This window comes from Cryphonectria parasitica (genome assembly GCF_011745365.1).
Source record: "Cryphonectria parasitica EP155 unplaced genomic scaffold M406scaffold_5, whole genome shotgun sequence".
In the NCBI taxonomy this organism is placed as follows: Eukaryota; Fungi; Ascomycota; class Sordariomycetes; order Diaporthales; family Cryphonectriaceae; genus Cryphonectria; species Cryphonectria parasitica.
In genome coordinates, this window is record NW_024468913.1 from 2,234,313 (window position 1) to 2,258,212 (window position 23,900).

Below are 23,900 nucleotides of genomic sequence, written 5' to 3' on the forward strand. Positions count from 1 at the left end.
GCTCGTGTTACATTCCCGGCAAATATTCCGCGTCCAAGCAATCTGACTCGCTGTGCTATGCAAAGCAATGTGAAAAAGTCTTCCAAGTCCAGAACGCCGTGCCGATATGTCTGTTCTATAAGGATGGCATGCCGAAGGTCAAAAGATATAAGTCTGTTTCCCTATCAGGCTCAACAATCCAGGCTCTCCAGTCAAATGCCTCAAATCTGGCGGGAAGGAGGAGCGGCTTGGGCTGGACGGATACAGCGTCTTGACAGGCCTCGTCTCGTAGGTTATGACGTCCTGTGGCTTGGGTGCACCAAACATGTCCAATATATCATCTGCGGTCATTCCACCTAGTCCAAGCGACTGAAGTGTCGTGCCTGTGGTGAGATAATCCTCATCCACCATCGAAGAGGTCAACGTGATCATTGATCGCATGACTGGTAGCTCAAGACCACGTAGTCTCCCAAGACAATACCACAAGACCATTGTCTCCTTCATATCCTCATCCAGAAATCGCTGACCCTTCAGTCTGGTCGGAGCCAGTCCGTGCTTGTTGTGCGGCGCGGACCCCTGAGCAAACGACACCCAGTCTGGATAGTCCGAATTGTACCAGATGTTGGTCCATTCCAGCACAGACGGTGTCTTCTCACCATTGCTTGCGGCGATAGCCATCCTCTCTGCGTCCAGCGCCATGGTCGCCCTCGCCACGCTGGGAGTGATCCCTTCACCGTACAAGTGGAATGGGTTGCCGCTCTCAACGCGTCCGGCATTGAAAACCATTGGTGGACAATGCACAACGGGGTTCGTGCAGTTGAGCCAGATGTTGAGGATGGAATTCCGCCACTCCACACGGTCATCAAAGATATGGGATAGGACGAGACGGTCGTGCTCCTGCATTACCTTGACTGAGGCAAGTGGAAATGTCTCCTTCACGTAGAGGACCGCGACCTCGCCCGGGCCTGGACTTCGACTTGCGTACGGCAAGGTACATGATTCCAAGATGTTGCGTGCTCTCAAGCCCACTTGCCTGGCCTTCGCTGCAAAGCTGCCTCCGCCAGGAAGCGCCACGATGGTCGTCTTGCGAAGGTCGTGCTTCTGCAGTGCACAAAGGATTTCTCGGTGCGCCGTTGACAATGTGACAATAATGATGTAGTCCGTGTTGACAACAAACTCGGCGAGGTCATCGACAAGCTGAACCTTGAAGGTACCCTCCGTGGCGTGAGAGGCTTTGAGCACGCTGCCGTTGTTTTTGACATATTCGTACTCAATCCGATGACCTGGACAGCAGTAGATCAAAGGCTTGTGTCCACGCGAGGCAAGGTGAACCGCCAAGGCCTTCCCACCCTGGCCCAGGCCAATGATGCCAACTCGAGCCTGAGGCATGGCTGCCAAAAAATGAGTTCTCGGAGCGTGGCTATTGGCTGATGTCTGAGGTCGTGGCTCCTGCTTTGGCCTGTCCCAGCGACTCGTTTTCGGTTCCTAATATGAGGTCTCGACCTCGAAAGTAATTGTGTTCAAATCAAATATGAACTAAGAAAAAGTAAAGTAAGGCACCCGACACTCTTTTGAGGTAGGTCAGCGCTGGGTATAATCAATTCAGACGGCGGTTTGACAAGAGGATGGGATGGCCTGAAAGCATGTATTCTTGAGACAACTGAGCACCCTGTCTTGTTCTTTGGGGGCATGTTCGTGTTTCCAAATGTCACAGAGAGAGCACCTTCCTTACAGTCTAGAAATGCGAGGTATAAATCTCTCCAGGTGACATGGCTGACAGATGCCAGAACCCCTTGGTACATTCCGGTCCACTGTGTCTGAGAGATTTATGAGCAAGATTCGCTCAGCTATACCAAGACCAAGTGAGAGTGGGTTACAGTATGAGCAAGATCCACTCCTTGATGTGCGGGGAAAGCCCCTCCGGACCCAGACGAACGGAGGAAAATGCTCAAAACACGGTACTTGGCGTATGGAAATGACCAGGTTACAGAATCAGGATGCGATCATCTGTGCGTCCGATTTGCAGGGTGTAGACAGGTGTCGAACTCCGACGTCGCCACGTCTGTGCTCGCAGGTCAGGATCGGCGGGTTCGGGCCCAGCAGAACAATCTACATGACTTGCATCATACTACGAAGCAATTCCTGGGAAACCTTACATTTTACTGGATGAGGATCGGTTTTGGCTCCAAGGACCGCACTGCGTAGCGAGACAACAACTCCCTCGACCAGGGTCTTGAGCTATGCCCGGTGCATACAATCATGGTCCGTCAACTCATCAGCAACCTACATGACTGCGATTTTCTGGTCGGCAAAACATATTCACAACAACGATGGCTATGAGCACACTGCCCGCAGAGGGACCCGATGGAGGGTATCGGGCGTGGCTCGTCGTCTTTGGAAGTTGGTGCTGCAATGTCATCATATCTGGCTGGCTGAACGCATTGGGTGTCTTTCAGGACTATTACTCGACTGTGTTATTCCCTGGCCTGCCTGAAAGTACCGTCGCTATCATTCCGTCATTGGTGGATTTCATGATCTTCGCAGGTGTAAGTGTGGCGTGGCCCCCCAAAGCAGCCAAAAGAAAGAAAAAGGAAATAAGGTGCTAATTAATGACTCTGCCGTAAAAGGGACCAATATTCGGCCTCATTTACGATAGGTACGGTCCACGGCTTTTGCTCTGCGTAGGAGGGTGTCTGCATGTGATCGGCATTCTGGCCGCCTCAGTAGGCAGCCAGCATTTTTATGCCCTGGTTCTGTCTCAGGGACTTTGTAAGTGAGCTTTGTACACATGGATATCGAGTAATGATGCCCAGGTAGTACAAATTATGCTCAATCTCATCTCAACAAATTTCAATCACTGTTTGGTATACTGATCAAGGGTCTATCAAAGGCTCTGCACTTGGTGCAAGCATGATGCTATACCCGGCGATATCATCGATATCAACTTATTTCACCAAACGGCGCGCACTTGCCCTGGGCATCACATCAACCGGTACGTCCGATGCCTTGACTTCAAAGGTTTGACTACGAAAGCTGACGGAGGATTCTCAACAGGTGGCTCAATAGGTGGCATCATTTTCCCTCTGATGTTTGAGAGCCTCGTACCAGTGATTGGCTTCGGCTGGACCATGCGAGCGTGCGCCCTGTTCATTTTCATTTTGGCGGTACGAATCAGTGCTCCCCAGATGTCTACTTTTTCTCTTACCAGATCTTTACGTATGTTGCTACCCTTGCAGTTGTACTGAGTCGAATCCTATAGGTTGTCGCGAACCTTACCGTCTCTTCTCGAGTTCCGCCAACTCCCCGGCGTTTTCACGTCAAAGAGTACATCGAACCTTTTCAGAGCAACTCCTATCGCCTCCTCAGCTTGAGCATGCTCATGTATCTGGGTCTGTTTCTACCCCTGACGTATATAATTCTCCAAGCAAGACAGGAGGGCATGTCTGAATATTTGGCTGGCAAACTGGTGGTTGTGATCAATGCCGCAAGTTGTGAGTAGCGTTACAGCCCATTCTTTTCCTTTCTTCCCTCCTCCATTATTCTCAATGGAAGACGGAGATCCATTAAATAAGGGACCCGTGCCCTCAGATCTGCAACGCTGACAGGTCGTTCTCTTGAGTGATCGGACGATTATTGCCTGCATGGGCTGCCGATCACATTGGCCGTTTCAATACTGCGATTATCTTCAGCTTGCTCTCCACAACTATGGTTTTGGCCTTTTGGGTCCCCTTGAAGAACAATGAATCTGGTATCATTACCTTCTCTGTGTTATATGGCATATTCTCTGGGGCTGTGATCGCCCTTACCCCCGCGCTGGTTTCCCAGATCAGGTAAAGAACTTTGCCCATCCCAAGAATTCTCCATATTAGCATCGCTCCGTCTGAGAACAAACACTCTGCTGACAGATCCCGAAAAGCCACGTACATGAAATAGGGGTGCGAACTGGCATGTTGTATGGTGTGATTGGCCTAATCACTCTGACCAGCACACTGTCAGCAGGTGCAATCGTGGATGACCTAAATGGTCAATTCATTGGGCTCAAGATATTTTGTGGTGTTTCTATCGGCCTTGGAGCTTTGTTTCTGATCTGGACGAGAGTTTTCATGACAGGTTGGAGGCTGAAAGCTCGAGTATGATATAGTGGAAAAGATGATCATGAACCTGCATTTTTCTGATGCATATCTATATATGACATACCCCATGACTAAAATATTGACCCCCCCCTGCATTGGCGGTAATGTATAGTTTGTGTAGAACGTCGTATGCTGCGGACCTTGCACGCAGAAGCAGTTTCACGAAAATGATAATGTCACGCAGGAGTTGAGCACGCGCTTAACCTATCCATCGGGGGGGAAAGAAGGGGAAAAAAACACTCTGGCCTATTCACTGTGATACATTATGTTCTGGTGTAATCTGTTTACTTCTTCCTGCCCAGAACCGTTGCGGCGGGCCAGACTAATTCAAAATCGCCGCCTCTCTCCCTAACGAGTTTCTCGAATTGGCTGAACGCGTCAGTCTCCCAGAGTCTACCATCCATGACGAAAGGCTCATATCCAAGGGTCTGAAAAAACTCCTTGAGCTGCTCAATGGAGTAACCTTTCCTGCTCCACCATTCGTCTTCTTCAACAACTTCTACCTGTTCGCCTTTCAAGACTGCTAACTTGGGCTCTCCGTAATGCGCCCAAGTTGAGTCTCGCAGTGGCCACTTGCCGTCCTTGGGCAGGTTTGCCGTCCTTCGATGAACAGTTGCCCACTTGGATGGATCAAAGGGGACATAGTCCAGGCCAATGGACAAGTTCCTAAATGCTCGTGCTCGGACAGATTTCGTCACGTCCTTCTCTGCGTCGCCTTGATCCTGGAAGCGCCTGCGTTTCTCGAACACAGCTGCCAAGGCATCCGCAGCCTGCTCGTCGTCTTTGATAGTTGGTTGTGGGTAGACCACTGCGCCGAACGTGCCGCCAGGACGAAGGGTGTCGGCAATGGTGCTCATCGCCGTGTCGATCTCGGTCCAGTGAATACTGGCACAAGCGATGAGCATGTCCACCGATCCAGGGCTCAGACCTGGAAAGGCCTCCTCGGCAGGACCGCGGTGAAAGAAGAATTGAATGCCTGGGTAGCGCTCGGAAGTGAAATTCTTTTTGGCGGCGGCCAGGTTATTTTCATTTGGGTCCGAAAGATAGACGCGGTTGACCTGCTGGCCGCGGGAGCTGGCGACGGCGAGAAAACTCGCGGCCCCAATACCGCCGCCGGTGCCGACATCCATGATGCTCTCCAGAGGTCCCTGGTGGAAATCCAGCCATGTGGTCCACATAGACTCCGGGTAGGACGGCCGGTACCTGGCATAGTGGTCCCAGTCATCCGTCTTGACCGAAAAGGCAAATTTCTTGTCGTCTGCTGTCATCTTTGATAAAAAGGTCTGGTGTTGCCGGTCACAAAAGATAGTTTGATGGTCAATTGATACACTGTCTAACAAGACGACAACCTTAGTGGGCCTCGAATCGGTATTTTAGGGACAATATAACTTTTCGTCTGAAGCCCTTTAAGACACGAAACGAGCCCATACGGGAGGACTGGGATGCCAAAGAGGGAGGGGTCAAGTGGAGAACCTGAAAACGTGCTCATGGTAGGACAGTATTGCTACACAGTACGGCTGAGGTGCTCCATATGGTACTTTAAACTTGCTCACCGGCAGGTGATGTTATGGGCCCTCTCTAGGAACTTGCTCAAGTGATGTGCAACATGCGGCGGGTCTTACCCAATGCCCTAGTAGCAGCGCCCGTAGACCAGACGTTAGAATTGATACTTCAGTCGCCAGGTCTCGACAACAGAGATGGACTCCAGGATGCGAGGTCGTGGGGAAATATGGAGCCGAAACTGAGAGCTTTTCGAGCTTGAGAGAAGCAGAGATAAACTTGACATTAAATTTGGGAGATGAAAGGGAGAACAAGAAGAGTGACCGAGTACTTCAAGCTCGTAGATAGTTTATATGGCAGATAAATCCCAGTTCTAGCGTACGTGTGGTTAGTCTGACCCGCTTTTCAACAAACACATGTGCCTATAGTATCTTATTCTTGAGCTCAACCAACTTATAATTGTAAATAATCGTCCCGTAACTATTTAGCCCTCTTGATAACACCAGCTGTCGAGGTTGACGGCGAAGACAGGCATACATGATATTACATGACGGATTTTGGCGCGATTCGTTGCCAATTCACGAAGGCAAAGAAGCCATGCCAATTGCCCGTCTCCTGACGTTCAACCCTGCATCTGATAAAATAGCAACGAGAAGACTAAATAGTGCGACTATTGACCCCCCCAAAAAAGGGAAATTTTCCCCTTTGCAGGTGGAATCATTCAATTTGATGTCGTCGCCTTCGTCTGGTGCTGGACTTACGAAACTCGGGATTTACGGAGAAGGGAGATAATTGTTACTTGAAAAGTATAAAGTCCCGTCCGTTAGCTCCGCATACCTAAAGTCCAGTACGTTTGGCCGCCTTCAAGTCAAGGGAAGACTTAGGAAAGTTTGCAGTTTAATGATGTTGCTGGATCTAGAAAGGAATATAAATTGCAACATGATCTCCTTTGAAGTGAGTGTCACTTGAAAAAATATGCCACAGTATCAGACCTGTCCATTCCTCCGGCCAAAGACGGGGCATTCATCAACGGTGAACTATTCAATAAAACGCATATCCTCATCCCTTACTCTTCGCAAATATCCTAAAACTCCGGGAATCATGGCGACAAGCTCTAGATACGCTCAAGATCAGCCGCATGGGTTCTCTAATAGGATTGAGAAAGTCGCTGTCACCGGGGTGAGTACGCAGCCCTGAAGCCAGACCAGAAGCCTTTCTTTGTCTTGCTCCTAGATGCTAAACAAATATGTATCACCATAGGCAGGAGGTCGAATGGGAAGTCTGATAACCAAGGCGCTCCTTGGAACGAGCAAGCACGCTGTGACCGCCATCACACGCCCCAACAGCGACACTACCTCTTTTCCCGCGGGCGTGAACATCATTCAGGTCGACTACAGTGGCGATGATGATACAGCGCTCGTTTCTGGCCTCCGCGGGCAACAAGCACTGATCATAACTGCAGCCGTCACAGCACCTCGAGACATGATCCCCAAGCTCATTAGGGCGGCGGCCAAGGCAGGCGTTAAATATGTCCTCCCCAACTGGTACGGCCAAGATGCCGCCAACCAGTCGCTGTGCGACGACTCGTTGCTCACGCCGATGCGTGACAGCATCCTCGCCGAGTTCGCGGCTCTGGAACCGAACTCTACGGCGTACTTCCTGCTGTACTGTAACTTTTGGTACGAGTTCAGTCTCGGCGGTGGACCGGACCGATTTGGTTTCGACTTCCAGAAGCGGTCCCTCATCCTCTTCGATAAAGGAGATGTGGCCATCAACGTGACAACATGGCCTCAGGTATGTAAAGTATTTGATTTTATGTTGGTGAATCTAGTAATATTCGGTCACTAACTTTCTCATTGTATTAGTGCGCCCGTGCCGTGGCAAACCTGCTCAGTCTGAAGGAACTCCCAGACGACGCCACAGACAAATCACCCACAATCTCCCAGTTCGCCAACAAGGGAGTCTATGTCTCCAGTTTTCTTCTGACGCAGAAGGAAATGTTCGAAAGTGTCAAGCGCGTCACGAACACTTCAGACAATGACTGGGCCATCAGTACTGAGTCCTCTGAGCAGCGCTGGCGGGAGAGTCGTGATGCCGTCCACCAAGGCAACATTGAACCTTTCGCCAAATTGCTGTACAGCCGGAACTTCTTCCCTAACGGCGGCGGCGACTATGAGTCCCAGCTGCAGCTTCAGAATGACGTGTTGAGCTTGCCAAAAGAGGATCTTGACGAGGCCACAGCTGAAGCTGTTCGTATAGGTGTCAGGGGCGATGTGGTAAAGGCGCATAAGGCTAGGGTCAAGGAATGGACTTCTTCTTGATGATGAGAATGACCTTTTTCGGTTCTTCTTCAGATGTAGTTCCTACCTCTAGGGATTGGGACCCTACTGCTCTTACAGTCTTACAATGATGATGGTCTCAGATTTGTGGTAGCATTTTCTCTTGAGCAACCGATGATTCGTTCATGTCAACATCAACTTGTCGGATAATTATCTCTTCACCAGATAGCAATCAGTTATTCAATTGCAATTCTCATGATTTGATTCTTGTGCATTGTGTCCTTGGGGACCATGGACAACTAGTATCGGTGTTCATGTACCAGTCTATCCTTCCCCTGTAACACAGTGCGAAAGTGTGACATATCTGTAGCGGTCTGCGGACTGCGTATCGATGAGCCGGGCTCTCTGACCATCTACCTCAATCTTCAAGAGGCGGGTAGGCCTACCCTCTGCCACCTTCGGAAGGGTGGTGTACTTTTTGTGGGTGTCAATACAGTCCTGGACCCATTGCTTTGCGAGATCTAAACATGGAAATCTTTTTCATTCTTTTTGAACAAAATCAGAGGGCGTCACGAGTTGGATTCACTAGACCCAGGTCTTTTAGTTATAGAGAGCCAATGGGTGTGGTATGGGTTCCGGGATGTTGAAATCCTCATCAAGGCACATACCAGCATCACAACTGACATAGAACTGTATGTCTCCTTTGTGATAATTAGATTTCACATTATCTAGTGGATACTTGGCAAGCAATTACATTTTATAAATGCTCGCATATTTTTTATTTTGTTTGCACAAGGACAAATAGCATTTGACCTTACACTACACCGGATCCTGATGAAGTGTCGAGATTCTATAGTTATATGTATGAAGAAAAATCATGCCTCCTTTCCTGCAGTCTGCGCTATAGTGTCTTTGCCCCTTTCGCTTTTCTCAATTTTCCTGAGATCTTGCCACCCCATTCCCCAGAGGACGATTCCGCCGACAGAAGCCATAGCAGCAACCAGGTAAAAGACCTGATCGATACTGTTGGCATAAGCCACCAAGACTCCTGGCAGGTCAGCAGGTTGCACGATGGCCCGGAACCCCGTAGCCCCCGCCTGGATGATGGCATCCGCATCAGCGTGCGGTGACTCCCGGGGGAGCTGGGCCCTGAGACTGGCGTCAAAGAGGACGTTACACAGGGCCAGCGCTATGGCCGGACCTAGGGCCTGGGCAAATACTAGGAAGGCCATTGCCGTGGCGAGTTCTCGCTCGGACACGGCTGCCTGCACCGCAATGATGGCCTAGGCCACAAAAACAAGCACAACGTCTCTCCTCGTCAGTATGAATGCGTACTTAGACCAGCATGACCCATGCAGGGAAATGTTGATCGATTTAAGGGAGGAGAGAGGAGGAAGGACAGACCAGTTGCATACTGGCACCTGTGCCGATTCCTGCCATGAGTTGGAACCCGATCCACATGCCGCTGGCTGTGCCAGGCTGCAGCAGTGAATATAACCCACTGCTGACGGAGAGAAGAACGGTAGAGAAGATAGCAATGGGAATGACTAATCCAATTCTTGTCACTTTTAGAATGGATGATCAGCAAGAAGCAACCGCAATGTCGGATGAACCATTTACAGGGGGCTTACACAAGATGCCTGCTAGGACTGGCATGACAAGCTGCGGTAGTATGGTCGGCAGCAGGTACACCCCGCTCAGCATCGCCGTAGCATTATTGATAGCCTGGAAGTAGATTGGGAGAAAGTAGGCGCCCCCATACATGGCAGCGAAACGGGAAGCTTGGTAGAGACCTGCCGACCAAACTATCCTCCGTCCGACCAAGGAGCCTGGAAGTAAGGCTTCGTCTCCCTTATGACGGTTCCAAAAGAACCAGACAGTGAGGGTGGCACCGGAGCCGCAGAAGAGGCCAATCACCTGTGAGGAGCCCCATGGGTGCTCGTTCCCGCCGTACTGGAGTGCGAGGAGGAACTGTAACACTGCAGGGGCAAACAACGCAAAACCAATCAAGTCCAGATAGTGGTGTAGCTTCGGGAGGACGACCAAGGCCCTTGGCTTGGTCGTTTGCTCTGGTATTCTAAGCATACCAAGGCCAAGGGCCGCCACAGCTCCGATCGGAAGGTTGACGTAAAAGCCTAAATGCATGTAAATTTATTGTGTTAACCTTGTTGATTGACGAGGCGGCGGATATGAGGGAGGCCAACAAGACCCAGTTCACAAAGTACGAGAGAACGAACGAATATATTGTACTTACACCATCGCCATGTGCTGTACGAGGTGAAGACGCCTCCGAGAAGAGGCCCAACAACTAGGCCAAGAGAGTTTACTATTATTGTTTCATCCATCCCCAAGGTAAGCATGAACGTCCATTTAGCGTGTAAGCAGGTTTGCTCATTACTAAGAAGGTAATTGCTCACAACCAATACTTAGACCAATGAGAGCTGTCGGCAAAAAGAAAGAAAAAATAATTGTCAGTTGTCAATCCTCGGGTTACCGTACCCATCGTCCCCACAACGGGTGGGTTGCTGAACGTCAACGCTGGGACTCACCTGGGCGCCTCGCCATGGGAGCACAAGCGGATATAATGGTAATGGAACCGTTGATGAGGCCTGCGGCCCCGATCCCAGCAACAGCACGGCCGACGATGAGCATGTTTGACGACACAGCGGCCCCGCACAACACCGAGCCCAGCTCAAAGACGCCGAAGAAAAACAGAAATGACCACTATGTACCCATACGGTCAGTAAACAATAGCAGGACAATACTGATAGCATGGTTTCCAAGAAATTATACACAAGTACGTACCTTCAGATTGAAGTGCGTATATATCTTTCCTGTGAGCGGCTGAGGGGCAGCGCTACGGCGGATCGAATTAGGCCGGCATTCTCCTCAAAACTATATAGCCAGGTAGGCAAATGAAAGAGGAAAAATAAAATGAGAGGCGAGAAATAAGAAGAGAAAGGTAAAAACACACCTGCCGAGTTGATAAGCACTGGCATACCAACCAACATCAGGCAGAGAGTTGAAGGTATCTGTGATGCGTGGGATAGCCTATGAAAGCGTCAACAGGTTTCGTCCTTGATGCATGGTTGGTCATCAACAAAAACAATAATATATATGTATATAAAATGATATGTGCAGCTGAAGTTCCGCGGACACTTACCGTACTGATAATCATGGTGTCCACCAGCATCAAGAAACAAGCGAGAGATACGCTGCCTATAATGACTGCCAGTCTCACGCCCGTAACATACCCTTCTTCTGTATCATCTATAAGTACCACCGGGGAGCTTGTCGCGTTGTCATCGGCGCTGCTTTCTGGTGGTGTTGCCGGCTTCCTTGTCTCCGGGACTGTGGACATTGTCTCCATGGGACCGAGGGTGGCGGTCTCCCTATCCTCATCTGGGCCATTGTCGTTACTGGGATGGAATTAGAATATAATGATACGACGGAATCTGCAGCCTCTGAGGTGCATAATACTCGCCTCATCTCTGCTGCGGGATCAATATGCATGCTCCTAAAATACGTCCGTGGGCACACACACATAGGGCACAGTTCCGCACACCAAACAGACGTTGTTGAGCGAGTATGTATGAGTCAGTTATTAAAGAAAAATGGAACAAAGAAGCCCCTATAGTCACGCTCTGATGGAGCAAGTGATTCGTATTGTCTGTCATGGGGAAGCGGCTCCAAGGTCGATGGGTCAGACTCCGAGTTATGTTGGCAACCTACACACCACTTCGCAACCCGACGCAATATGGATTGGACCGATGTACCATAGAACGGAGGTCATACTGGCCTTGCTCCATGCATGTATACCACTCTTGATAGACACACACCCCGTTCTTCAAGTTCTTGGGCTCACTTGGCTCTTCGGCCTTTCGCATTGTCACCGGCCAAAGAGGCAGGTCGACCGCGGACGATAGCACTTCAGGTGCTTACCATGATCTTGAAATGAACTCTCACAGACTTGGAAATGCCAAAATGAAGGATTCGGCTCAGTATCGAGACAATAGCTCACAGAGCCTTGTGACTGATGACTGGGCTGCAGTCAGAGATTCTGGCACAAAGTAGCCAAAGGGCCGGTAAGAATTGCAGAGTGATCAAGACCTCGGAACTTAGTCATAGCCAATGTATTCCTGTATGGCCTTTAGAACGGCAGTGGAGTAGGGAGGAGCAGAGCTTGGGTATCATACATAGTTACAGCAGTATTTCAAATCGATCTGTGGTTGGCATTGCAGTGGTTCTGAGATTTTACTAAGCTTTCCCAGGGACAAGTGATGTTCAGACTTTATTAAATATGTGTAGGGAACTATTACCTAGCCATTTTACCCTCGATTTCAGTTCCAAGAGGGTGTCTCCTGTGAGACCGAGTCGCTGTGGGCATGCCGACAGGCACTCAGCAGTTATCCATGGCAGCGGCAGTGTGGTCGAAGCACTGCAGGAAGCCGTTCGAGTCCTGGATGATTGTGCCCTCGTCTGATTACGCCACAATTGTTAGCGACTTCCCAAGATGAATCTATAATCAACTATCAAGTTATGGGTCTCCTCGACTTACTGAGATCGATCTCGACCTCGCCGTAGATCAGCTTTCCATTGTCCTCGTAAGCAACACAGGTACAGTACTTGACCGTAGGGTCAGGAGAGTTGGTCGCGCCGCAATCTGTACAGTAGCGGCCGAAATTGCCACTGGTGTAGATGTCATTAGTAGGTGCTCATATGGACGATTTCTTGCTCTCTAAAGGGGTATAAAGTGATTTTCTTACCCGTTACTTCCGACAGCGATAGATGGATTATCCACAGAGCTGCCCAGCTGGAGTCGGTAGCACAGGTTGAGATTGAGCTCGCTACACTGGGTGGCTGTGTTCTCTCGGTTCTGACACTTGGCAGTCAGAAAGATGGGCGAGCCAGCACCATCGAACTTCACCTCCAGGTCGGTGCAAGTGTGGTCGATGGCAGCAGTGGTGAGGTGCGCCAGCAAGCCACAGGCGAGGTAGGTTTGGGTGAGAATGTACTTCATCTTGACTTTGCTCGGGTTGTGTGTAGCTTTGGTGTCCACTACTTGGTTCTGAATTCGTTGATGTTCAAGCAATCTTTTCTGAGAAGGTTTTTGCAGAGAAACTTCCGCATATATATATAGAGGATATGAGCAGCAAAATTGCAGGAAGCATGTGACATTCGTTGTTGTGGCTGTCTCTATGCACTGACCAGCTGCCTTCACCAGATTCACATGGCAGGACAAATACTTCAAGGTCTGAAAGTCACAAGCCAATTGACTTAGTCCTTTCACATTTGTTAGTAATAAGTCAGGGAAATTAGAGTCATACATCAAAATGATATTCACACATAACACTGAGTTTATCTGAGACCTCATGCGTCTTCAATTGCTCATTACCTTATGATGAAGCACGTCTCCCTGTTGAAATATAGCACCATGAATAAAAAATGTACATGCTTTTGATCATGGTCAGCTCATTCTATCACTCCTTGATCGAGGGAAGTTGAGTCCATACTCTCAATAGAGTATCAGAATGATGTTTGCCCAGTATGTCACAGCAGCTCACCGATCTTCATTTTCGAAACTCAACCTCATGCATGCCCTCGAGACCATTTACCTGTATGGACCTTGACATGATATGCTTGCCGTATCATTCATCACACGGCAGTGACTTCAGTGGCATTTTGCTGCCGACCTGCTCTCCATTCCATCAAAATCTTCCTTCGCGCCTCCTCTCCAGCCAATCCCATCTTGACCTCCACATGGGTCGTCTCAAGATCGTTATGGCGGATGAGCAGGCCAAACAAAATTCCCACGGCAGCGAAACACACCGCAACAACCCAGATGTTCCTGATAGCCATCCAATACACCTGGCGCACGATGCTTCTCTGCGAGCTACTCAGGGTCCCAATCTTCAGGACGTTGGCTTGCGCGCTCGCGCCGGAGAAGAGCTGGGCGGTCGACGCCCCCAGCAGCTTGACGAGCGTTCCCTGCTGGGCGTCCATCTTGTTTGCAAAGGTGGCCGAGCCGATGACGACCCCAATGGCGTTCGCAACTGCTCGGACGAGGAAGAAGGAGGACGTTGCCGTGGCATTATCCTGGGCGGAGAGGTTGCCCTGCAGTGCAATCAGGGGAGGCTGGAAAAGACACCCGATACCGAGGCCGGTGATGAGCTGGTAGATGATAATCTTGGGCCACATTCTTGAGTCAGGGAGGTTATAGAACAGCCCAAGGCCAAGTATCATAACAGAGAAGCCGAAATAAATGCAATCGAGGTAGCGGCCTTTCTTCTTAACGTAGTTGTTGGCAGCCACCTGGCCCGTAGACATGGTTAAGGCGAATGGCAGTATGAGTACACCGGAGAGGAGCGGTGAGGCACCGAGGACGGACTGGCAGTAGAGTGGCAAGAAATAAGTATTTTCTGTCACAACCGCGCCATGAACGAGGCCAATAACGAGGATGGCCAGGTTGTGCACGTTGGCGTACAGGTGGGCCGGGACGATAGGGTTCCGAGCAAAGTGCCACTCGATGGTAATAAATGCTGCGAGGACGGCTAAGCCAAAGACCAACAAGCAGATGACGGTCGCTGACGACCAAGGGTGGCTGGTTCCGCCGAACTCGAGTCCTAAAAGGAACATTAAAAGGCCCCCGACGAGCGTGATGGTGCCAGCCCAGTCGATGGCCTTGAGGCCGGAGATCATCGGGGTGTGTGGAGTCTCCAACTTCAGCATATAAGCAATCACAATGAAAGTCGCTCCAGAGATGGGGACTGACGGTGGTTCAAGTCAGTCATGGAGTCCAAAGGGGAGAATTGTCTAGTCCATATTAAGCAATTCAAGATAGACTCACGATTGATATAGAAACACCACCTCCATGATGCGCCTTCAGTCAAACCACCACCTATCAGTGGCCCGAGTGTGTTTGCAATACTCCAAACAACACCCGTGATGGCATAGTATTTGCCCCGTTCCCTTGTAGTAAGCCATGTCAGCCTCAACCCGTGTTTGACAGTGTGTAACTACTACATTCAGGTGCTGACTCACCTTGGAGAGAAGAGGTCTCCAACAACGATGTTGACCAAAGAAACAATACCTCCAGCGGGCACACCCTGTGTTACTCTGCCGATCAAAAGCATCGGGAGACTCACGGCAGTTGCGCATAACGTACTGCCCAAAAAGAAAATGGCGACGGCAACGAGAAGAATAGACTTTCGACCCCAAATATCACTCAATTTGGCCCAAATCGGAGCTACAACAGCCCCTGACAACATGAAGGCTGAGCCCACCCAGGTAAAGGCTGATGTGGATTGGAAGTGGTCTGCAATTGTTGGTAGCGCTGTGGTCACAATGGTTATATCGAGGGCAGCCAGGAAAACGGCCATCTATCAAGACAAATTTTAGGGTTTTTCGCAAGGATGAGAGTGCAGGGAAACTTACGCAAAGTGTGGTTATCATAATAACCATCTCAAGACGTGACCGATCTTTCCTAGCTTCATTTTGCTCACTCATGTTGGGATCATCACTGCCAGCCACGAGTTCGAGCGCGTTGGGGCCAGGTTCAGCATAGGTTAAGGCTGCCAGGGTCGGAGGATTTTCGGACGAATTATTCGACATCGAGCCCATAATGGCTATTCAGGAATTGTTCGTTTGGTGCAGGCTTGACGACACTGGTCTGGAGATTGACTTTGTGGCACATGGGTACAACCTCCTCATATAGGGTAAAAGTTTTTGTGGAGGGGCCAGAATGGGGTTCGTAAGTCGAAATGGCGCAACCCACCCATGATTGCTTGCGAGTCTCACAGCCGGTTACCGCAGCGGGCCCACGGCATCTGCCATGGGGTTGTCGGTAACCTATGCAGCGGTATGCGGCGGTCGGATAAATCTGTCATCCTCGGAGTGGATGTGGACTTGGTTCCACAACGGTGTCGCGCTCTTTGGCAGTAAGCATGGTCACATTTGTTATGCCCTAGACATCCATACCACTCTGATCATTTATAATGCGAAGCGTGATACTGTCTCGCGATTTGCTGCACTTCGGTTCCGCTCCTCATTAACCTTGGCTTTATGTTCGAGTTGCGACGGTAGTCTTGCGTCTTGACTTCTTCTTTCTGTTGGACATCAACTTCGAAAAGTACGGGTTATATGAATACTTAACTAGTTACCCAACTGCTCTGACGCACTAGAATCAACGACCCGGCCTGTGTATTGGGTTTACCTTTTTGGAACTCATGCAAGGGCCGTGTTACTCGGCCCTGCAATGATAGCTATGATAGATTTCACTACTGTGTCACTCCAATGACTCGACGAGGTTGCCCTGATGGCGACAGATTATAGCGCGTGCTTATTTACAGGATGACTGGTAGGTAGCCTGCGTGGGTTCAGGTTGGACAGTGACCGTCGGGCAAAGGGGCAACTCTATGCTTCATATGCTGAAGACAGCCATTAGCACCGCCCACTGTAGCAAGCGATAACCTAGTGCTGGTGGAACAAGTAGCTGAAGCACCTGCTGGTGGAGATAATCAGCTGGCTGGAGCCGAGCTGACAGAAAGGTTGCATATCAGCCTGTTGGAAGCAGCATGTCTTGCGAGAACCCATGCCTGATTCGTCGATTTAACGTGTAGGATCTTACGTCGCATAAGATTGAATAAGATGAGGCAAAAGAATACGTTGAAAACTGTCCGTATGCTGCATAAGCATAGTAGCCATAGCTCGGTGCTCGGACATCATCACTTCCACTGTAAGCACTTACAGCAGACGTATCAGAATAGGTAAATTAATCGTTATCCTAAATAAGTTTCATATCTGTCTCTGTTTTGCAACAAGCTGAAGCAGCTGCAACATCCACTCAACCTGGGAGCAGCAATCACACCATGACCACCAAGCCGTCAAACGCCCCATGGGCCGATGAGCCCTTTCACCTCATTACGCTGCCGTCTAAGCGACCTGAGCTCGTAGTATGTACTGTACGAGAAATATGTGAGCTGAGATGAAACAATAGCTAATCATCGGCTACCATCCCAGGATGAGAAGCACGCATATATACATGCATCATCTGAGATGGTCCATGTGCACAATGTGGTCATCCGCGGCCTGAATACCATCCTGCAGCAAGCACCATACGTCAAGACAAGCACCGACACTGCTTACAGCCAGAAGGATGTCCAGGATCTACTCTTCTACATCACGTCCTGGGTCAAGATGGTCGAACACCACCACGACGTCGAAGAGTCCTTCATCTTCCCCGAGATTGAGAAACTCGCCGACAGGCCTGGTCTGATGGACGACCCCAAACACCAACACGAGCTGTTCCACGGCGGCATGGTACGGTTGCTTGAATATACACAGTCAACACGGCCGCAGGATTACCGGTGGGCTGGGTCCGGCGGTATGAAGGAGATTGTGGACTCGTTCAGCAAGGAACTGACGGATCATTTGTATGCGGAAATAGAGGTCTTTTTATCTTTGAAAGACCTAGATAGTGCTAGGTTGAGGAAGATCTGGGATGATGGTGAGGCGATTGCCAAAAAGAGCACCACTCTGAGCAACCTGGTAAGAAGAGCTTCCCCCCCCCCCCCCTTCCGAACCTGGCGACGAAGAAAGAGCAGGAGAATGGCCCCAATGTACGTGCCGCATCACTAACGTGGAACAGGCCAATGTCTTCCCCTGCGTACTTGGATGCGCCGACAAGACTTACGAGGGTGGAAATAACTTCCCTCCTCTTCCTTCGTTTCTGCCTTATCTCTTCAAGTATGGCTTTGCTGCTGGCAATGGCGCGTGGCGTTTTAACCCTTGCGATTTCTGGGGCCAACCTCGACCGCTGGCCTTTGGACCAGGCCAACAGGGTTGAAGGCAGGAAAGAGGTGTGGAAGTAATCTGAATACTTATTATGCGCAGGATACTGTGAAGGAAGGTGCTCGGCCGTAGACGTGAAATGATAGAATTAATACATGGCTCTGAGAACAACTCAAACTTCAAAATCCAGTACAACAACGTCCCGCTTGCCGTCGGGTCCGCCAGCATCTTTCCTGATGAACAGCGACAGAACTTTATCCGTGGCTAGCCTAGGATTGTCGATAAGCGGCTCGCCTGTGAGTCCTTTCCCGACCCAGACTTTTTGGTAGCTTCCATAAGAGTCGCTTTTCAGCGCTCGGAGGATCGTCACGGTGGGGATTGTCGTCTCTGGCAGAATGAGAAGCAGGTCATTGTCTCTGGTGATGCCTAGCCTGCCTCGTCGTGGTCCATCAATGGGTCGGATAGCTCTCGAGGTCCATTGCCCTTTTTGTCAAATCCAAGTCAGCCACGGCATGATCTCGCGAGCCGCACATGACATGAAAAAGCCAGAGAGAATTACGTACCTGTCGGAGAACGGTAGTAATGTTTCCAAATATGAGTCCCCTCCAATATCTCCCTGTTCAAGACATGCACGCCCCCGTCGTAATCAACCACCTGCGACTCTTGGTTCATCAGCCCGCTCCCCTTGGGGATCTCAAAGGCCACGATACCCTCCGCGTCGTTCTTGATAGTCTGGCCTTGCTTCAGGTCTGCAATAACATCCCCCTTCCCATTTCGCCAGGTGTAACCCAAGTCCTCAGAGTAGGCATAGCAGATGTTGTGATTATTCTCGGCCCCGTTTGGCCCGGCCTGCTGCTTGTGCTTCGTGTCGGCCAGGTCATCCCATCCTTCGTACCAGACGAAACCGCGGTACACCCATGTGACGTGCAGCTTGCCGTCTCGAAAGTCCCAGCCGTGCACGTACGGGTTACTGTCGACACCCGTCAGCGGTGTGCCGACAAATTCCCAGAATCCCTTGTCCGAGCGGTACAGGTAGAGGTGGTCGGAGCCGAGTCCGGCTTTGCCGTCGCGGAGGGACATGAACAGTACGCCTGGACCTAGGTTGCCGAGGCGTGGGTATGTCACATAGCTGAAGTGTTTGTGGCTGCTGGGGAGGCCTGGAAGGTAGTCCAACGTCGGCATGAAGAGAGAGGCATTCCATTCGTAAGCTGTAGGGTTTTGGGCCAGTCCTCGGACTGAGTGTCGATATCGGAGACTTTGATTTGGTTAGAATGGCAGAGGACGAGGCGTATAAATACGCTCTTAGGCTCTGCTTACACATCACAATGATGGTCATATGAGAGATGAATAGTCCCATCCTCATGACATATGCCTATCTGTACTGTGTTGTGGCCGTCGTCCGTCTTTTGCGGGTAATCCTCAAACACAATGGATTCCCACGGCCCATCGGGTAGACATCTTCTAGAAAGATGAATAAAGAGTGGCTCAGGCGTCTCTGGTCCTGTACTGCTGTAGAACACAGCATACTGCCAGCCATTGAAGGAAGTAAGGGCATCCTGCTGAAATGCATAACCATTTATGGCATGTGTCCGATGTGCTGGATCTGGGCCCAGGATCGTAACGGTAGGCTCGTTTAGCATGGTGTCTGCCTCTGTGCTTGGTAATTAGATGCTGGTAGTCGAGGATGCAGTACAGGCTGAAAAAACTTCCGAAAGGAGTGTGCAAGGAACACTTCGCATCACCTTTTAGATTGCAGGGGTCTTATGATTGATCCGAGGACGAGAGCCTCATGTGTTGTCTGTGAAGGTGCCTTTCCTACGGGTTAAGCTGCGGGGGGCCGAGAGAAGTTGCAAGGCGCTGTTTTCATTCGTGGAGAAACCGATGGCTAGCCTGAGTACCGTTCTTCAGTTCTTCTTGTTCATCCGCCATCATATACTGATATTGTCCATGAGCACAAGCGTCCTACAATGATTATTATAGCTGCACAACTTTAAGATGACCAGTATTTACTCGATATACTAAGCGATCTTTCAAGAAAACGCCTTGGGGCTGTAGAGTGAGGAGCAAATCATCAAACGCATCCCCGGCAGGCCCAGGAAAAAGGAGTGGGAACACACTCGGTCCGCAACGGCCCGATGAATCGTCAAAGGAGCGAGCTGTTGACAGGACGAAGCAGTTCAAGTACAATATGACAAATAGTAGTAAGAAAAGGTGCGTAGGGTCTTTGGGTCGTGTGTTTCCCGCTGCCAAGCTTCCCCGCAGAACAATCGGCCTGTTATTTCAGTAGCTAATGGGGAAATTCCTCCGCTTCACCAGATTCGATCCAAGGGTCCAGGGGTCAAAAACTAGACTCATCGAACCTTTGGAAGGGGTCGGTTCGCCTAATCAAATTCGTAACTCAAGGAGAGAGGCTATATTGAGAGTTGCGCTACAGAGGGAAGAGACGAAGGAAGGAAGGCCAGCCAGGTGGCCGAGGCTACCAGGTGAGCACACGACAGTGAGTCAGTGGCCCTCGCACAGAAAATGTTGGGAGCAACATTCGTATAGTAGGGTCTTAAAGCAGCAGAACCGCACGAGTATCTAGACGACGTCTCAACCTCATGTCTCTTGAAATGAAGGGCTTGAAGTCTATGACATAAGGCTGACAAAACAGACATTTCGCAATTTAGGGTTCTGATATGCTGGGACCAGGAGGGGCTGCAAATCAAGCCCTCAAGTAAACTCGGCCTGCTATGTGCGTCTGCAGTCTCATCACACCCTACCAAAGACTAAAGTACAGCCGTGCCCATCACCATACACGATGCAGGCGATCCAAAGCAGCATTCAGGACGCTCAACGCCGTCGTGGTTCCAGGGTCTTCGCACCAAGACGCGCAACAACCAAGTCCATCTCGGGAAAGTTCATGCAGATGGTGGCGCTTGCAGGTGTAGTTGAGGTTGGCATCGTGGGGACGAAGCCATTTCGGTGCAAGCCGCTAGCATGCCAGGCTTCCTGCCTCCGTTTAAGGAATGGATGAAGTCTTCTCTTGTTTGCGGCGCACGGGACTCTTCGGTGATCGGAGGCGTGATCACGCTTACGCTTTTCATCGACGCCTACCACCTCGGTACGCCAAACTCTCTTGTGGAGCAGAACCTCTCGGCCAATATCATATCCACCTTGCAGGCTGTCTGCTTTGTCGGCGCCCTCGCTGCCTCGCCGCTCACGGACCGCTGCGGTCGCAAGTGGTTGCTGGTTGCCAGCACCATTCTGATCATAATCGGCGTCATCCTACAGGCTGCGGCGTCAGGGAGTCTAGCAACCATGTACGTTGGCCGCTTCATTGGCGGCATGGGTGTCGGGGCCGCGAGTGCAATCAACCCTCTGGTCGCAATGTAAGTTTCTTTCCCGCCACTGTCTTTTTTTTTTTTTTTTTTTTTTGTTCATCGAAGTGGAGCAGGATCTGACGATAGAACACGGGTTCTTCCAGTTTGAATGGGGTCCGGCTTGCTGGATTTACGCTTCCGAGATTCCCACCGCCCGGCTCAGATCGATGAATCTCTCGTACGCTGCTGCAACCCAATGATTGTTCAACTTCGTTGTAAGCACGGCCGTGCCCACAATGCTGAAAACCGTGGGTGCTCATGGCTATGGGTGGGTTTCATTAGCATTGTCAAATTGTTGAAACATCCGCTGATATCAAGCAAAGAACGTACTTCGTATTCGGAAGCTTTTGCTTCACCGCGTTCTTCTTCGTTTGGTTCCTGGTCCCGGAAACGAAAGGTCTGTCTCTCGAGGCCATGGAAAAGCTGTTTGGATGTCACGGAATATGACAAACCCGACCTGGTCGCAGAGCCTGAGTGGTGGAGGCCAAGAAGCAAGTAGAAGCAGCAGAGATTGAGGTCCGTTAGGGCCGTCAGAGAAACGGTGTGCAGATGCCAGCAGGGCAGTCCAACTTCAATTTTGTCAGGCTCAGCCGTGCCATGAGACCACTTAACGAGTGTCCAGGAACCACCTCGAAGAGGTAGCCTTGGTGACTCAAAGTATCTGCTTCGAATGAGCATGAGTAGCTCGAGTGATTCTTATCGGAAAACCGCGGTATTATCTCGTCTCCGCATCCTCGCCCACAGTATAGCCCTTAGCGATACCACCTCTCCCTTCCTCTATCGTAGCGGCCCGTTCATCATCAAAGTCGCTTCCGAGACCTTGCCATGTCCTTTGCGAACGCAGATACTGGGCTCCAGGGCTCAAGACACCGTTGATTGTCGCCAGCTCCGCTTTCGGGCGCAGAGCTAGAGCCCCCGACTCGCTGCGTGTATTCTGGCTCGCATCTTGCTCCTCCAGCTGGGCAGCCTTACGCATCGGCCGAGCGGAAGAGACGAGCTTGCCAGTTCGCAAATCAAATACCGGCACGTCCGACTCGTCCTCTTCAACCTCGACGCCACTGTCTCCAGTGGCAGCTTCGTCTGGCTTCTTCCCGCTTCCTGCACTTGGCTCTCCTTCCTCGACAGCCTTGACGCTCTCAATCCCGCCCCACCAACTCAGGCCCCAAATCCGCTCCTCGTCAGGCATGAGGGCGACTTCCAGCTCAAATGGTGTCAGGACGGGCTGGAAGAAACCAGCATCTTCTTCCACCAGACTGCTCTCCCAGCAGCCGACTATGACCCATCCTTCGATCTCGGAGAAGTTTGCCAGCTTAGCCGGGTTCAGTTTTCCTACAACGACAGTATAGCTCTTCTTCCCGGCTGCGGCGATCTGCTTCCGAATGGACTCGATAGATGACAAATAGTTGGCTACTGACAAGGTGTTGACCAGAATGCCTATTATGCCAGCCGATGTCAGGTTCAGAAGCTTAGCATACCGGCGACCCAAGAGGCCTCGTGTCGTACGCGTCGGAGAGTAGTAAGGAGCGGATTCCGAGTCTGCCGTCGCGAAGATATGAAGAGAGGCAACCCGAGAAGAAAGGGCGAGTAGGAGCGCTGCCGGTGGTGACGAGACATGGAACACACTATATTCCTTCAAATCGATGCCTTCTTCCTCTTCGGTAGCCATTTCCTGCTCTTCTGGGTTTATGATGGTTCTGTTCGGTATGCTTCCGAGCGGATTGTGTTTTATCCTCGTCGACAACAGTTCTGTGTATCCCCTCTCCCGAATGCGCCGGTATAGCTCGTCCACATGGTCTTGATATGCAACGTCGGCCATCAGCACCACCTTGGCTTCTTCTTCGGGAAATTCTGCCTCGAACGACTGTACCGCCGCATCCATGTCGAGATTGTGTCTGGTGAAAACGTAGATGACGGGGAGTCTTGAGGTGGGAGACAGACATGACCGGCCATAGTGCACCACAACGTCGGCGTCGACATGTTCGGCAGCAATCTCGTCGACACAGCAAGCGCTGTAAGAAGTGTCTGCAAGTATCCATATCCTCTCCTCCGAGGGTGGTGTGCCCTCCGCCTTCTGGCCTACTCTTGCTCCATCAAGTTCTTTTCGTAACAACTCGACAACCTTGGGTGCATCTCCGAGCATATGGTCGGGGAACTGCAGGGCAATCCTCTTCTTGCCCTCCTCTCGACATTCTTTAGCGGTCCGTTCGACCTCGTAGATGTCTCGAAGCTCGTCGTCCGACCGCGCGTTGACCGAGGTCGTGTCTGGCTTCTGGTATTCGAATAAGTGGTCCTCTGGTGTTGAGAGCACGGGCGCCGCCGTGAGCTCCTCTGCCATATTGTGTTTTCAGGAGAGAGTGGAAGGGGGTAGGGTATCGATCTTGGAAGCTCTCTGTTGCGGTAAGTCGTGTGTATAATGTCGATCCAGAAGTTTGGAAGTTGGAGTTCATGGCGGGGGCGGGGCAGGAAATTTTCAGCGGATCAGATCTCGAATCGGCGCCGTCATCATTGGTAGACATGACCTGACAGGGGACGTGGAACCGCTAATCTCAGGGTCTAGGCACCCCGAAAGCTTATAATCAGCCCTACAACTATTTATGTATGTACAGAACTATGGTACTCATCTGCTCTCTCGTAATAGTGCATGCTCCTCTGCGCAGTCCCACAGAATATTGCAATCACTACATCCAAGAACAAGTTGGTAACAATGACTACGAAGACGATACTACAACCTAATGTTTTGTTTGTTTGATTGACGCTTGTTGTAACCAGTGTGGCGTCAACTATGTCGTGATCCCTGCTCCTTGGGTGTTTACCGATTGGGCCAACGAATCATGTCGTGGAATATTGTTGACTTTGGA

The 23,900-nt window shown here is 50.7% G+C and overlaps 12 protein-coding genes across 12 annotated transcripts; 5 read left to right on the plus strand and 7 right to left on the minus strand.

The window, feature by feature from the left end:
* Positions 1-138: 138 nt before the first annotated feature.
* On the minus strand, positions 139-1,368 carry M406DRAFT_259317 (6-phosphogluconate dehydrogenase C-terminal domain-like protein; the record flags this gene model as incomplete). Its single annotated transcript, XM_040917288.1, has 1 exon — positions 139-1,368. The coding sequence occupies one exon, from the start codon at positions 1,366-1,368 to the stop codon at positions 139-141; it is 1,230 nt and encodes a 409-aa protein (XP_040775628.1).
* Positions 1,369-2,309: 941 nt separating this feature from the next.
* M406DRAFT_340227 (putative monocarboxylate permease) lies at positions 2,310-4,115 on the plus strand (the record flags this gene model as incomplete). The annotated part of the gene is made up of 7 exons (XM_040921534.1): positions 2,310-2,525; positions 2,607-2,748; positions 2,870-2,971; positions 3,034-3,143; positions 3,239-3,470; positions 3,599-3,809; positions 3,896-4,115. 7 exons carry the CDS (start codon positions 2,310-2,312, stop codon positions 4,113-4,115), a joined length of 1,233 nt encoding a protein of 410 aa, XP_040775629.1.
* A 281-nt stretch (positions 4,116-4,396) lies between these two features.
* Positions 4,397-5,380, minus strand: M406DRAFT_330996 (S-adenosyl-L-methionine-dependent methyltransferase; the record flags this gene model as incomplete). The annotated part of the gene is made up of 1 exon (XM_040920585.1): positions 4,397-5,380. The coding sequence occupies one exon, from the start codon at positions 5,378-5,380 to the stop codon at positions 4,397-4,399; it is 984 nt and encodes a 327-aa protein (XP_040775630.1).
* Positions 5,381-6,713: 1,333 nt separating this feature from the next.
* M406DRAFT_330997 (NAD(P)-binding protein) lies at positions 6,714-7,933 on the plus strand (the record flags this gene model as incomplete). The annotated part of the gene is made up of 3 exons (XM_040920586.1): positions 6,714-6,791; positions 6,873-7,406; positions 7,478-7,933. 3 exons carry the CDS (start codon positions 6,714-6,716, stop codon positions 7,931-7,933), a joined length of 1,068 nt encoding a protein of 355 aa, XP_040775631.1.
* Positions 7,934-8,766: 833 nt separating this feature from the next.
* Positions 8,767-11,252, minus strand: M406DRAFT_340229 (MFS general substrate transporter; the record flags this gene model as incomplete). Its single annotated transcript, XM_040921535.1, has 8 exons — positions 8,767-9,174; positions 9,296-9,449; positions 9,546-10,026; positions 10,146-10,217; positions 10,441-10,615; positions 10,697-10,748; positions 10,893-10,942; positions 11,055-11,252. 8 exons carry the CDS (start codon positions 11,250-11,252, stop codon positions 8,767-8,769), a joined length of 1,590 nt encoding a protein of 529 aa, XP_040775632.1.
* Positions 11,253-12,290: 1,038 nt separating this feature from the next.
* On the minus strand, positions 12,291-12,911 carry M406DRAFT_70801 (uncharacterized protein; the record flags this gene model as incomplete). Its single annotated transcript, XM_040925373.1, has 3 exons — positions 12,291-12,370; positions 12,450-12,580; positions 12,658-12,911. The coding sequence occupies 3 exons, from the start codon at positions 12,909-12,911 to the stop codon at positions 12,291-12,293; spliced, it is 465 nt and encodes a 154-aa protein (XP_040775633.1).
* A 635-nt stretch (positions 12,912-13,546) lies between these two features.
* M406DRAFT_259475 (MFS general substrate transporter) lies at positions 13,547-15,270 on the minus strand (the record flags this gene model as incomplete). The annotated part of the gene is made up of 3 exons (XM_040917298.1): positions 13,547-14,658; positions 14,739-14,860; positions 14,933-15,270. 3 exons carry the CDS (start codon positions 15,268-15,270, stop codon positions 13,547-13,549), a joined length of 1,572 nt encoding a protein of 523 aa, XP_040775634.1.
* Positions 15,271-16,763: 1,493 nt separating this feature from the next.
* M406DRAFT_356620 (uncharacterized protein) lies at positions 16,764-17,870 on the plus strand. The gene is made up of 3 exons (XM_040923490.1): positions 16,764-16,842; positions 16,910-17,437; positions 17,538-17,870. Exons 2-3 carry the CDS (start codon positions 16,946-16,948, stop codon positions 17,733-17,735), a joined length of 690 nt encoding a protein of 229 aa, XP_040775635.1. The 5' UTR covers positions 16,764-16,842; positions 16,910-16,945; the 3' UTR covers positions 17,736-17,870.
* Positions 17,853-19,320, minus strand: M406DRAFT_340231 (uncharacterized protein; the record flags this gene model as incomplete). Its single annotated transcript, XM_040921536.1, has 3 exons — positions 17,853-18,163; positions 18,244-18,935; positions 18,998-19,320. 3 exons carry the CDS (start codon positions 19,318-19,320, stop codon positions 17,853-17,855), a joined length of 1,326 nt encoding a protein of 441 aa, XP_040775636.1.
* Positions 19,321-20,271: 951 nt separating this feature from the next.
* On the plus strand, positions 20,272-20,956 carry M406DRAFT_356621 (uncharacterized protein; the record flags this gene model as incomplete). The annotated part of the gene is made up of 1 exon (XM_040923491.1): positions 20,272-20,956. A coding segment is annotated over exon 1 (297 nt), but the record flags the coding sequence as incomplete, so codon positions are not given.
* Positions 20,957-21,339: 383 nt separating this feature from the next.
* On the plus strand, positions 21,340-21,489 carry M406DRAFT_260201 (uncharacterized protein; the record flags this gene model as incomplete). Its single annotated transcript, XM_040917351.1, has 1 exon — positions 21,340-21,489. A coding segment is annotated over one exon (150 nt), but the record flags the coding sequence as incomplete, so codon positions are not given.
* A 99-nt stretch (positions 21,490-21,588) lies between these two features.
* On the minus strand, positions 21,589-23,430 carry M406DRAFT_351836 (diphthamide biosynthesis protein). The gene has a single exon (XM_040922652.1). It carries the CDS (start codon positions 23,375-23,377, stop codon positions 21,758-21,760), a length of 1,620 nt encoding a protein of 539 aa, XP_040775639.1. The 5' UTR covers positions 23,378-23,430; the 3' UTR covers positions 21,589-21,757.
* Between the last annotated feature and the right edge of the window lie 470 nt (positions 23,431-23,900).

Bases quoted from the DNA above. Each gene is read 5' to 3' on its own strand.
- M406DRAFT_351836 (XM_040922652.1), bottom strand. From the start codon at position 23,377: ATGGCAGAGGAGCTCACGGCGGCGCCCGTGCTCTCAACACCAGAGGAC.
- M406DRAFT_356620 (XM_040923490.1), top strand. From the start codon at position 16,946: ATGGTCCATGTGCACAATGTGGTCATCCGCGGCCTGAATACCATCCTG. The intron at 17,438-17,537 runs GTAAGAAGAGCT...AACGTGGAACAG, and splicing joins GCACCACTCTGAGCAACCTG to GCCAATGTCTTCCCCTGCGT.